This window comes from Vitis vinifera, chromosome 9 (assembly GCF_030704535.1).
Source record: "Vitis vinifera cultivar Pinot Noir 40024 chromosome 9, ASM3070453v1".
NCBI classification, from domain to species: domain Eukaryota; kingdom Viridiplantae; phylum Streptophyta; class Magnoliopsida; order Vitales; family Vitaceae; genus Vitis; species Vitis vinifera.
In genome coordinates, this window is record NC_081813.1 from 20,541,370 (window position 1) to 20,554,568 (window position 13,199).

At 27.7% G+C, this 13,199-nt stretch overlaps 1 protein-coding gene across 1 annotated transcript; it reads left to right on the forward strand.

Moving 5' to 3' along the window:
• The first annotated feature begins 6,735 nt into the window (after positions 1-6,735).
• LOC100258699 (mitogen-activated protein kinase kinase 5) lies at positions 6,736-8,592 on the forward strand. The gene is made up of 2 exons (XM_002273277.5): positions 6,736-7,928; positions 8,418-8,592. Exons 1-2 carry the CDS (start codon positions 6,868-6,870, stop codon positions 8,578-8,580), a joined length of 1,224 nt encoding a protein of 407 aa, XP_002273313.2. The 5' UTR covers positions 6,736-6,867; the 3' UTR covers positions 8,581-8,592.
• Positions 8,593-13,199: the final 4,607 nt, after the last annotated feature.

The window sequence follows — 13,199 nt, forward strand, 5'->3', positions numbered from 1 at the left end:
ATCCTACGTAATGCATGAAACTTAAATTATTTTTAAAGAGTTTCTATTTCGTAATTATTTTTACATGAGTATGTAAAAATACATTTTTTCCTATATGAGAATTTTTTTTAAAAATAAAATATAATTTTATTTCCCAGAACAAAAATACCCATCACATTTTTTTTTATTATTCATTTCACATCAATGTGTCTTTTTTGAAAAAAAAAATATGATTTTATTTTCCCTTAACAAAAATAACCATCAATTTTTTTTTTTTTTAATATATCTCACATCAAAGTGGTGTTTTCTTGAAGGAAAAAAAAAGTGAGGATAATTTTTTTTAATGGACAATTGTTTTATTTTTTTTGACACAAATATTATATATATGTTAAAAAAATAAAAAAATCATGCACCAAAGGCAGACAACATTTTAAAACAATTATTTATATATATTTATGTATTTAAGTTGATTAATCTTGTCCCATGTACTCAACTGAGAATATATATATTTTTTACAAAAATTATTATTTATTTATGTATTTAAGTTTATCCAAAGGCAGACAACAAATATTTGGGTTTTGTGCCTCTCAACAACCCAGCAAACACACCACAAATGTGGTAGATGAGCTATCATTTTAAAGCTGGCCACTATTAAGAATAGACCCAAATCTTGAGAGGATTCAAACTTCATCATCTTTGAATACAGCCACCAGACTAGTCACCATTCAAAATGGAACCAAAACACATGGACTCTAGAGAATTCAACCTTCCTAAAAAGTAAAAAGAAAATTAATTCAAAATGGTCAAAATATTTTACTGAGTCTTGACTCCCAATCATCTATTTACCTAAATAATTAGTAATATTTATTATATTAAGAGCTAATTTGTAAATAATTATGTCGAAAGTAGTTTCCATAATTATTTTATTAGTAATATTTTTAAATATTTTTATAAAAAAATTCCCACATAGGTTAATGGAAGAAAACATATTTTCTATCTAATACATCCTTATTTTTCTTATTCTCAAAAAACCATAATTAATTTTGCCTTCTACTATCAAATATACTCCAAAAAAATCATCCCCACCAAAAAAAAAAAAAAAAAAAAAAAAAAAAAAAAAAATCCTTATAGTGATCATTCTTCTAATATTTTACAAACTAAAAATATTGCATAAATATTTTTATTTTTCATAAAATTGAATTATTTTCAATTATTTCTCAAAACACTTTACAAAAACATCTGAGATTGTGTTTGACAATGATTCTAGAAAACGTTTTTAATATTTTTAACACTTTAATAATAAATTTTTTCAAATATTTAAAATATTGAAAGTGTTTCCTAAAATCACTACCAAACAGTTCTTAGAGTCTTGATAGTGATTTTATGAAATATTTTTAACTGAAATTTTTATCTTTTAAGTAATAGAAATACTATAAAAACTTTTTAAAATTATTATCAAACTCATTCTTAAATCTATTATATAAAAAATAATATATTTTTGAAACCATTTTTCAAAAATTATTTTTATTAAGTTAAAAAACCGTTTTCTGTTATTAAATAATTTTCAAACAAGCACTTATTTTTTCTATTTTTTTAAAAAAATGCATTTTTTACCATCAAACATTCTCCAAATGTGGTCCTCACAAATAACAATTTCCTTTATAATTAAATTGATTATTAAAAATATTAAAAAAATTCCTTTATAAAAATATTATTACATATGGTCCACTAAAATATAATGCAAATAGTCAAAAAAAGGCTCTCCTCTAGAGGAAGAGGGAAGGTGCTAAGAAGAAATGTTGTTTGAAGACTAAGACCAAATTCTTGGACATGAAGGAACCTAGAAATAGCCAAGAAACATAGAGGAAGAGAGGAAGATGGTTTAATTTCAAAGGAGTTGACCTCATGGACCAAGGCAAAGAAAGCTTCAAACTTCAACCTATAACGTTAGCATTGAGGGAAAAAAGAGGAAGAAAAAAAAAAGAAAAATTAATTAAGAAAAAGGTCAACTCTATGTGTACACATCAAACTTAGGAAAAATCCAAATGTGATACAAATCACATGACACATCTCCTTGATGTCTACAGAGGATTTGACTTTTTTTATTTGGAAGTAGCCAAATTCTAGAACTATTTGTATTAATTTTGTAGTATGTAGGGATTGATATTCTTCCGCTACCATCCAAGAATCACCCCTCGTATATTTCTCCATTCCTGTTTTTCTTTTTCTTTTTTTTTTTTTTTTAAAAAAAACACTTCTTAGGCTAAAATTATTTTAATGGTTTTTTTCTTTGATATATTTTTAGTTTTTGTGCCGTTCCCGAAAAGTATTAAGGAAAGGAAAAAAAAAGTTTAAAAAAAATGATTTTATTATATTTAGTTGTCTTATAAAAAATTATTAGAAAAATAATATAGGATTAAAATTAATTAAAAATTTATATATTTTTTCAAGTTATTTAAATTTTATATCCAATAATGGAAATAAGTTAAATGAGTTTAAAGAAATATGTACAAATAATTTATTGATTTTAAATTTACTTTTATTTTTCTTTATTTTTTATTTCCCTCTGCTTTTCCTTTCATTTTCTTTTCTTTTACATTTTATGGAACCAAATATAGCCTTAAAGTATTTTAATGGTTTTTTTTTTGGAATATTTTTAATGAAAGTATTTTTAGAAGAATCAATCATATTTTTATTAACATATTTAAAATCATCAAATTGACATATTTATTTTCATATTAAGAGGGGTATTTGGTAAAACTTAATACTTATTACTTAATAACCTAAGTTGATTTTAAGTTAAATTACACTTAATTTGTTGACTTAAAACTTACTGTTTAATTCTTACTTTAAGCATTAAGATCGTTTGATAAAATTAACTTAAAATTTATTCTAAATCATTAAATTGATATATTTATCATCATAAATTATAATTAAGGTAAAAGAGGTCAATTAACAATGGAAATTGTAAAATAACAAAAGAAATCATGGAGGTAATTAGGACAAAAAATGGCAAAAATGTAAAATGAAGGTGTAGACTTAAAAATAAGCTAATTGTTTTTACTTATTATTTAAAATTATTTTTTTATTTTAAGTTATATCATTAAGTTATTTTACCAAATATACTTAATTTATTTAATAGCTTAAATTAAGTTATTAGACCATTTTTAGTTATTAAGTTGGTTCACCAAACACCCACTAAATGACAATATAATGAGCAAGTAATTGGTTTTTTTAAAGTTATTTTATTTAATTTTTTTCTTTGAATAAATTTATAAAATTTTCATTTCTTAATCACTATTTTCTTCTTTTTATTGAAAAAAATCACTAGCTTATTAGGTTAGAAGAAAAATAGAATTATATTTTTATCATTATTAAAATAACAAATAAATAAATTTGGGCATATATCATTTTTCTTTTTGTCAATTATATTTGAATTTATTATAAGCACTTCAATTTGACACCAACATGGAATTGCCCATTCATCTTTGAGGGCCAAGTTATGAGAAAAGACAAAATAAATAAATAAATAAATAAATAAATAAATAATTTTAGTCAAAGTTAAGTTTTATGATTAATGCGGTATTATTGCAATGATAATTGCCCACATCACAAGCATAGATCACATTCATTCCTTATCCATTTTCTCTTTCTTGACCATGATATTAAAAAAAATAATGAAAATATTAATGTCATGATAACTATTTTTGAAAACAATTTTATGTTTTAAAAAATGATTATATAAATATGAAGAATAATTAAAAATAAAATACTATAAATAAAAAACATTTTAAAAAATATAGAAAATAAATTAAAAACATGTTCAGTTTCAATGTTCTTATATTTTTTAAAACATTTGCCAAATAAAATATAGGGTATGTTTGAACATGTTTTCTGAAAATTGGTTTTTATTCTTTAAATTAAAAATAATTTTTAAAAAACAAGTTTCAGAAAACATGGTTAAACGAGTTCCATAAATATATATATATTTGTTTTAAAAAGCCTGTGAAAACAACTTATATTTGTTATCTATTTTTTTTTTCATTATTTTAGTTTGTTTTTAAAAATTATTTTCAAAGAACAACCAAACAACATTAAAAAATTTTAAAAACAATTTTTTATTTTTAAAAATATAAAACTATTTTTAAATTATATAGCCAAATAGACTCTAAGATTTTATTTGAATTACAAAATATAATAGAGAAAAAAAGAAAAGGTTATAAGAAAAATCAAATGTAACAAAAATAATTTCTAAATTTTAATTTTTTTATTCTTTACATAAATCTATATAATAAGTTTGAAATATATATATAATAAAAATGCATAAATTTCAAAATAATTTTTATTAAATTTTATTTTCTATTTATATTTTATGTCAAATTATTTTTTTCTCTCTTTAACTGTTATTTTTTTAGATTAAAATGGTATATTAAAATTTATTATGCAAGAAAGAAATGAAAATTAAAAAAGAGAAATCATTAAATTGAGAAAATATTTCTACTTTTAAATTTTGAATAATTAAATTGCAAAATAACATGATTCCAAAAATTAGTTTGGAGAGTATTTTCTACAAATAAATGGTTTTTAGAAAAAAATTAATTAATTTTATTTTTCAAAAAAATAAAATATTCAATAAAAAATAATTTTTATTATGTCACGTTAGACATACTTTTTGCTTTAAAAAAATGAAAAAAAATCTTAATTAGTAGTGCTGAAATTAGGAATTAAGAGAGAAAAATCACATCATAGAAAAATAATTTCAATCTTAATTATTTTTATTATTATTATTATTATTATTTTTTGGCTGGCTCATATATTAAACATTATCCGCCACCTACCCTACTAATTGATCTCATAAAACGAGTTCCAGGAGAAGCATATGATACCAACCTGCTTTAGAATCTTGTACATTTAGAGTCCAGCTCCGGAATGGCTAAGTTAAAGTCATAATGTACAAGTAGTGATCCACAGTTATGTAAAAGGCTAAAATACATCGGAATGCACTGGAAAGAATCCATCCGGAGCCCCGGCAGAGGGTCCGGAACACGAGATGACGAGTGCCTGGAAGCGGAGCAGCAGATGATACTCAGCGCGTGTGTAAAATTGCCTTTGTGAGCTTCACTAAAGCGGGACCCACTGCTTTTTTATTGGATGTTGTCTTCCACTCTCTCCTAAGCGCGTCGATAGTGGTTTTTATTACTCCTCTTTTGATTGCAACCTCTCGCTCAGCCTAATAATTAAGTTCTTTTTAATATATTTTGGACTTTTAATTAAAAATCTTGACATGAAAAGTGATGATTGAATGTCCAAAATACCCTTTTTAATAAAATTGATTATTTAAAAGAAGATTTAATTTATTTAATTTGTTAAATAATTAAAAATATTAAAAATACCTGACCCCATAATTAGAATTATACATTTCATTTGGTATAAATTTTTTATTGTACTAAAAAAAAATTCCTTTTTTTATATAAAAAAAAATTATATAAATAGGTCATGTTTTATTTAAAAAAAAAATACTAAGAAAAGAAAAATATTAAGAAAATAATTTTTACTTTTAATTTATTATAAAAATGGTAAAAAAAATAAATATAATTAAAATAAGTTAAAATCTGTATTTTTTAAGTATTTAATATTTATCTCCAAGAAAAATAAATAAAATAAAATTTAAAATATATAAATAATTCTTATAATTTTTTATCTTTATATATTTTTTTTCTAAATTTTTAAAATTTTCAAAACCATTTAACAATAATTCTAAGAAACACTTTTATTTTAAAAAGTATTTTTGAAAAAAATTAAGGGCATATTTGAAAACTGCTTTTGAGAACTATCTTTCCTTCTCTAAAACAAAAATTACAAAAAATATATTTGATGATCAAAAGTTATTTTTTGTTTTTCGTTCTTAAAAACATAATATATAATGTTTTCAAATAACATCTTTTAATTATTTTAAGTTATTTTTATTTATTTTTTAAGACTATTTTAAAAAATAATCATACAAACATATAAAATGATTAAAAATTGAGGCATAGATATAAAGATTATTTTTAAAACATATTAACAACAAATTAAAAATATTTTAAATTTCTAAACAAATTTTTGTTTTACAAAAATTAGAAAACAATTTTTAAAAACTATTCTCAAAAAAAAAAAATTTAATTGTTTTTAAAAACAATTATCAAATAAACTCTGTAAATACTTTTAAAAATACAATATTTTTTTTTTAAAAAACTGATAGATGATTCTCGTAAAAACACTTTTAAAGAAAATATTTGGAAGAAAAACATTAGTGAATGGAACCTAAATAAGATAAAATATTTTTTATTTTAGGTAAAATTAAATAACAAGGCATACCTATGATTTGCTTTTGCTTTGTGAGTAATTCTAATTATGATATGATTCATGATTAATCATTAAATAGTAATAATAATAAAAAGGGGAGCCATTATTACACAAAATTACTTGTGAATTTACTTTTATTTATTTATTTATTATTTTTGGGTTTGCCATAAAAAAAAAAAATGATCTACAATCTAGAGTAGATTTATGGTCATTATTAACATATAAAAATGTTGTGCGCGCTCTCTCCTCCACCAGCCCTAGCTCTTTTCACAAATCAGACAGTTCTCTCTTCTTCCAAGAACCTTCTCTCTTCTTTTCTCTCTCTAGAAAGACTCTTTCCATGGATGATTTCCTCAAGACGATCATCCAACGCCAGAACCCCCTCTTCTTCCTCGTACCCATGAAACCACAGCCACAAATCCCACCCTTTCTCTCTCCAGTTTCTTGCTAACGAAGCATACCCCTCCCTGCAAAACAGAAATATAACAAGCCCCAGAAAGGAAAACAAGAAAAGGGAAAGAGACCCAACTCAGTCGTCCACTCATGAAGCCGAATCAACCCCCTACCGCCGCCGCCTCCTCCTCAGCCGCCAATACCCGGATTCGGCCTCGACGGCGGCCCGACCTCACGCTTCCTCTCCCGCAGCGGGATCCTTCCCTTGCCGTGCCGCTTCCTCTTCCGCCGACGTCGGCTCAGTCTTCGTCCTCCGGAGGGGCGGCGGCGGCGGCGACGCCAGCGTTCTCGGAGCTGGAGAGAATCAACAGAATCGGAAGCGGTAGCGGCGGCACCGTGTACAAGGTCCTCCACAGGCCGACGGGGAGGTTGTACGCCTTGAAGGTGATCTACGGAAACCACGACGACGACGTGCTCCGCCAGATCTGTCGAGAAATCGAGATCCTCAGAGATGTGGATAACCCCAACGTGGTGAAGTGCCACGACATGTACGACCACGCCGGCGAAATCCAGGTGTTGCTGGAGCACATGGACGGTGGATCTCTTGAGGGGACTCACATCGCGGACGAGCTCGCTCTCTCCGATCTCGCGTTTCAGATCCTCTCCGGCCTCCACTACCTCCATCGCCGGAAAATCGTGCACCGCGACATCAAACCTTCGAACCTCCTAATCAACGCCAGGCGACAAGTGAAGATCGCCGACTTCGGTGTGAGCCGGATCTTGGCTCAGACCATGGATCCGTGTAACTCATCGGTGGGAACGATCGCGTACATGAGTCCGGAGCGGATCAACACCGATCTCAACCACGGCAGATACGACGGCTACGCTGGCGACATCTGGAGCCTCGGTGTGAGCATCTTGGAGTTTTATTTAGGGCGTTTCCCGTTTGCTGTCGGCCGGCAAGGGGATTGGGCGAGTTTGATGTGCGCAATCTGTATGTCGCAGCCGCCGGAGGCGCCAGTCACTGCATCAAGGGAGTTTAGGGACTTCATATCACGGTGTCTGCAGAGGGATCCGGCGGTCCGGTGGTCGGCAGACAAACTTCTCCGGCACCCCTTTGTGCTTCAGAGTCAGAGAAGAAGAGGACAGAGTCAAAGCCAGGTTCATCATCCTCCCCAGCTTCTTCCTCCTCCACGCCTGCATTCCTCGACGTCTTGATTTTTTTTTTTCTCACTTCTTGGAAATGGAAATTTGAATTTTATGTGTAGTTGTCATATGGGGTTTTGATTTTTAGGAAGGAGAGTTGGGAAATTTAGGTCTGTTTCTGAATTCAAACCAATTAAACAATCAAGGAATCAATCAATGTTGTCTTTCGACAGTCTTTTACCAGGAAAAGCAAAGGAAAATAGTGTTTTCCCTCTATATTTTCTCCTCATTTAATTGATTTCCCTTATCCCCCCCACATTTTGGCAATGGAAATTGTATTTTCTTTTTCTTTTTGGCATGGGTATTAATTGTTTGGAGTGTTGGAAATTTTGGGTCTGTCTCCGAGTTGAAACCAATGAAGCAGTGAAGAAATTAATGTCGATTTGCCAGTAAAGACAGGAAATTATGTGTTTCATGATTGCCCCAGTTTTGAACTATTTTGGAAATGGAAGTCGAATTTTCTCTGTGATTTTCTTATGGGGTTTTGATTTAAGGAGGCCAACTGGGTCTGTTAGAGTTCAAGCCTATGAATCAATGTCGTCTCCAGATGGTGTTTTACCAGGACAAAGGAAAATTGTCTTTCATGATTGCCCTCATCTTTCCCTTTTCCTCTACAAATTGATTCTTTTTTTCCCACTTGTTGGCAATAAAAAGTGAATTTCTGTGTAATTCCTATGTGGGTTTTGTTTTCTAGGAAGAAAAAGTTGCAGAAATTTGGTCTGATTATGTAGTTAAAACCAATCAAGCAATCATCCAATCAATGTTCTCTTTGGATAGCCTTTACTAGACAAGAAAAAAGGGGAAATGTCTTTCATGATTGTCCCATTCCTTCCCTTTTCCTCTATATATGATATATCCTCTCCATAATCTTTTTCATTTCCACTTTTTTGGAAAGTTGAATTCTCTTTGTAATTTTTATATACTTTTCTGTTTTTATTAGGAAAATTGGATAAATTTGTCCAAACCCATGAAACAATCAATGGATCTTTTGGACACTGTTTCAACAGGGAAAAAAAATGGGGATGTTATCCCTTTCATGATTGCCCCAATCTTTAACTTTTCCCCAATACTATCTCCTCATGTAATTGAATTCTGTTTTCCACTTTTGGAAGATGGAAAATGAAATTCCTGAATGTTTTCTCATGTGGGTTTTTGATATTTTGGAGAATGGGAGAAATTTTGGGTCTTTTCCGAGTTTAAACCAATCAAACTATGAACCAAAGTATGTTGTATTTGCCTTAAAGGAAGGGAAAATATGTCTTTAATGAATTTGGTTTTCCATTTATGGGGAATTTATTTTCCAATTCAGTGGAAGAATCAAATCTGAATCTTAAGGTGCTAATGGTGACTGGATAGAGCAGAATGAGGAAAAGCTTTTAATGGCAATAATGGAGATCTTACATGTGGCCATGTGACCATAGGGTAGGGTTTCACCTCACCTTTTCCTTTCTCTGTTGAGATGGGTCACTTCCAAATGTTTGATTGGGAGACACAAAGGAAAGAACTTGGATTCTTTTTTCCCTTTCTTTTGTTTGGTATGTGAGAATATTTAAATGTGAAGAAAATGTCAATTAATACGTTTTAGTCTGGTTTTGGGTTTACTACTATCTTCAGAAGTGAGGATGCTGCTTAATGGTACAAAGAAAGCCTCTCCAAAGTAAAAATGTTTTTGGTCTTAAATTTAACTTAATTTATATCATTTTCTAAGGACATAGCTCACATCTCTTGAGGGTGTCTTTTTATTTTCCCTTTTGGCATCACAATTTTAATTCCTCCACTTTCTTGTCTTTTTCTCGGCAACCAATCAATGATATCAATTGGGTTTTCTTGGTTTCTACATTGGCTAGATACTTCTTATATCCATATTGCAATTTTCTTAGAAGGTTTTGTTGGGTATATTTTCATTTTGATTGCCAAATTATGTGTGTTGAATTGGTATGATGATTGTATAGGTGATCTGTGTTTCCATAAAACTATACAAAAATCATAAGTGATCAATCAATCAATCAAACAACATGGATTTGAATTTAAGCTAAGGTTTGGTGAACCCTATAATTAGCTTCTATAACATTCTTGTGTCTCTTTTGTGTCCCTTGCCCCATTCAAAAGGTTTGTGACAAAAGGTATGTAATAATAGTTGAGATCATGTTAGAGTGACCCCCTTAGTAAGTCAAGAAGTCATCATTTCATCCTTGGCTTGGCCAAAAGGAAAAAAGGAAAAAAGGAAAAATTCATAGAACTAAACCAATCTTTTTAACTTCTCATTTTTCCTCCATATCATCATTATTACAATATGTGAAAGATTTGGAAAAAAAAAGAAAAGGGAAAATGTGATTGATTCACTAAGTATTAAAACATAAGTATGTGATAAGGTTTTTTTTTTACTTAAGAAGTACTTGAAAATCTGTTAAAAAAGTATGTTGGTTTTTAAGGAAGTGTTCTTTGTAAAGTGTTTTGATAAATAATTAAAAATATGAAGAATATTTTGAAAATTTTTGTATTGTATCAAAATGCATAGTATTTTATGGAAAATAAAATGAGAATTGTTTTTATATTTGAGTTTTCAAGCAAAAATTTGTTTTTGAGAACAATTTTTAAAAAATAAGAGTGTTTTTTTCTATTGTTTTTGAAAACATGTGAAAACAAGTTTTATTTGTTTTAAAAAAAATTGTTCTCTACTTCACTTTATTTATAAAAATTGGAAAATAGAGAATAATAATCAAATAGTGTTATGAATTTTTAAAAATTATTTTCTATTTTTTTCAAAAAATAAAAAACTATTTTTAAAAACTCTGTCAAACAAACTCCACATTGTTTAGAATTATTTTTAAAAATATTGTCAAACAAGTCCAAGAAAAAGATTTTACATTTTAGCTCAAAAATCATGAGATAAATACAATTTTTTTTATTTTGTTTTAAGATTTTTATTAAGGTAAAAACTTTGTTAATAAGATTTTTTTTTTTTGGTCTCTCATAAATTTATAAACAAATGAACTTTCCTATTCAAATATTCTCGTTAAAGAAATAGAATCATAAAAAATGACCTTATTCTATATGCAATTGGATTACAAAATGCTAATAAAAATGGAATCATCAAAAGCAAAATAAAAGAAGAACAATAAGATTTATGATTGTTTTGGGGATAAATTTGGAAAGAAAGAATTCATAGAGAGAATCATCTTGAAGGTAAAGGGAATGATCTTTATTGATGTGATTGATAAATTGAATGCATGAATATATATATAAACGATCATAATAGAGAGGTGACATGAAAAAAAAAAGGGGGAGGGGGGGGGGGAAAGTTGCATATATTCTTTTTCCCTTTTTGGATCCTTTGTCCTTGAAAGATATTGTTGAATGGTATGATGGGGTTCTCTGGATTTTTCTTATGTTTTCATTATTGCATGCTAACCTATTCTTGTTTCATTAGTGGAATATTTGGTTTTTGAAAAAAATCGAAGGAAGGTACCATAGGAAGAAAACAAAAGAGCGAGAAAAAAAATAAAAAATAGATTAAAAATAATAAATGTATTTTACTTATTTATTCAAATATTTAGCTTATTTTTCTTTTTTATATAAAAATTTAATCATTTCAAAATACATAAGCTTTTAATTGTATTTTATTTTTCTTTCGCATGTTCTATATAAACCAAATATGAGAAAATCATTAATTTTTTTTTTATTTTTTTAATAAATTATGGGGAAAAAAATGTGTTTTCACACACTCATATAAAAATAATTATAAAATGAAAATCTCCTAAAAATAATTCAAAGTTTTATGTACTCAACGAATCACAAGTAGTACTTAAAATGATCAAATATAGTATTTATATCATTAAAAAATAGTACTTGAATGGTCAAAGACAATATCTTTGACTAAAAATGCATTAAATAGTAATTATTTTTAGATAACGGTTTAAAATTTGTATTTTATAAATTTGGATTCATATTTCGTGATTTTTTCTTTCATGAGTGTATGGAAACACTTTTCCATGAATTATATGAGCCAAATATAAATTAAGGATGGAAAGCAAGAGAAAAAAAGTAAGTTGAAATAAAACTATTTTATAGTTTTCACAAAATATATAATTTTTAATTAAAAGTTTAAGTAATTTCTTTCTTTTTTTTCTTTTTTTTTTTTGAAAAAAAAAACACCTCTTTCAAATCTCATAAATAGGTGTAAATATTAACATTACATTTTCTAACCAACTTGATAGCATAATTTTTCTACTTTTTGTAACTCTTATATAAAATATAATAATTTTATCTTAAAAAGATAATAAATTTTAAATTTTAAAAAAAATTAAAATAATTTTTTTGGAATATAAAATAGCTCTTATAAAAATTACTATATTTTATATATAAATTATTATAGTAAAAAAAAAAAAGTGTATCCATCTCCATTTTTATCTTTTTTTATCACATCTCGGTCCTTCTACCTTTCCCCCCTTAAAAAGAAACAGAAGCTTAATCATTTTTCTTTAATAGAAAGGACAAAAAGCTAACCATAGAATGTTACATATGGGGATGAGAGAAATCCAGTAGTTTTCATTATGTTCAACTTGTCCTATCCTTTCATACTTCAAATTTAAATAACTTTTCCCTTTTGATTTGACTCATTTGCTTGGGAATATATTCTAAATAGAAGTACATACCACAAAAAAAGAAAAAAAGAAAAAAAGAATGGAAGTGAAATTATTCTATTTTTATGTGGGTTTGATGTTAGGATGTCAATTCACTACCAAAAAAAAAAAAGTTAGATCCTAATGCTAATTTAATTTATTCTCCTTTTAAACTATATTTTTTGAAAATGATTTTTAAAATTTATTCTATGATATTTTGAAATTAATTATTCTTTAACATTTTAAAATTTCAAAATCTTTAACATTTTAAATAATTTTTTAAATAGATGTAAAAAAAAATACATTTTATTAACATTATAATTAGTAAACGCAACAAATCACATTAAGATCATTCTTTATCTTACATTAAGAGGTTGTTTGATCATGATTTTCATAAGCATTTCTAGTCTTTTAAGCACTTGAAATAACCCTTTTGATAAAAATTTGACGACGTGAACGACAAATCCACCGCAGGGGCAGCGCTGGGACCTCTGTCTCATGGCCGAAGCAAAAGCTGGGGCTGGGCATTCGCTAGTCCCATGAGAGCCTTGAGCAAGCCATCATCGTCCAAAGTTGAATACAAAGATGCAGGGAAGAGAGACATTACACCCAATAAACCCAACTTGGTTGTTACTCCTTCTTTGCTGGCTGTGA

Excerpts from the sequence above, each read along its gene's own strand:
- LOC100258699 (XM_002273277.5), top strand. The coding sequence starts at position 6,868 with ATGAAGCCGAATCAACCCCCTACCGCCGCCGCCTCCTCCTCAGCCGCC. Across the intron at positions 7,929-8,417 it reads CCACGCCTGCATTCCTCGAC|GAGGCCAACTGGGTCTGTTA; the intron begins GTCTTGATTTTT and ends TTTTGATTTAAG.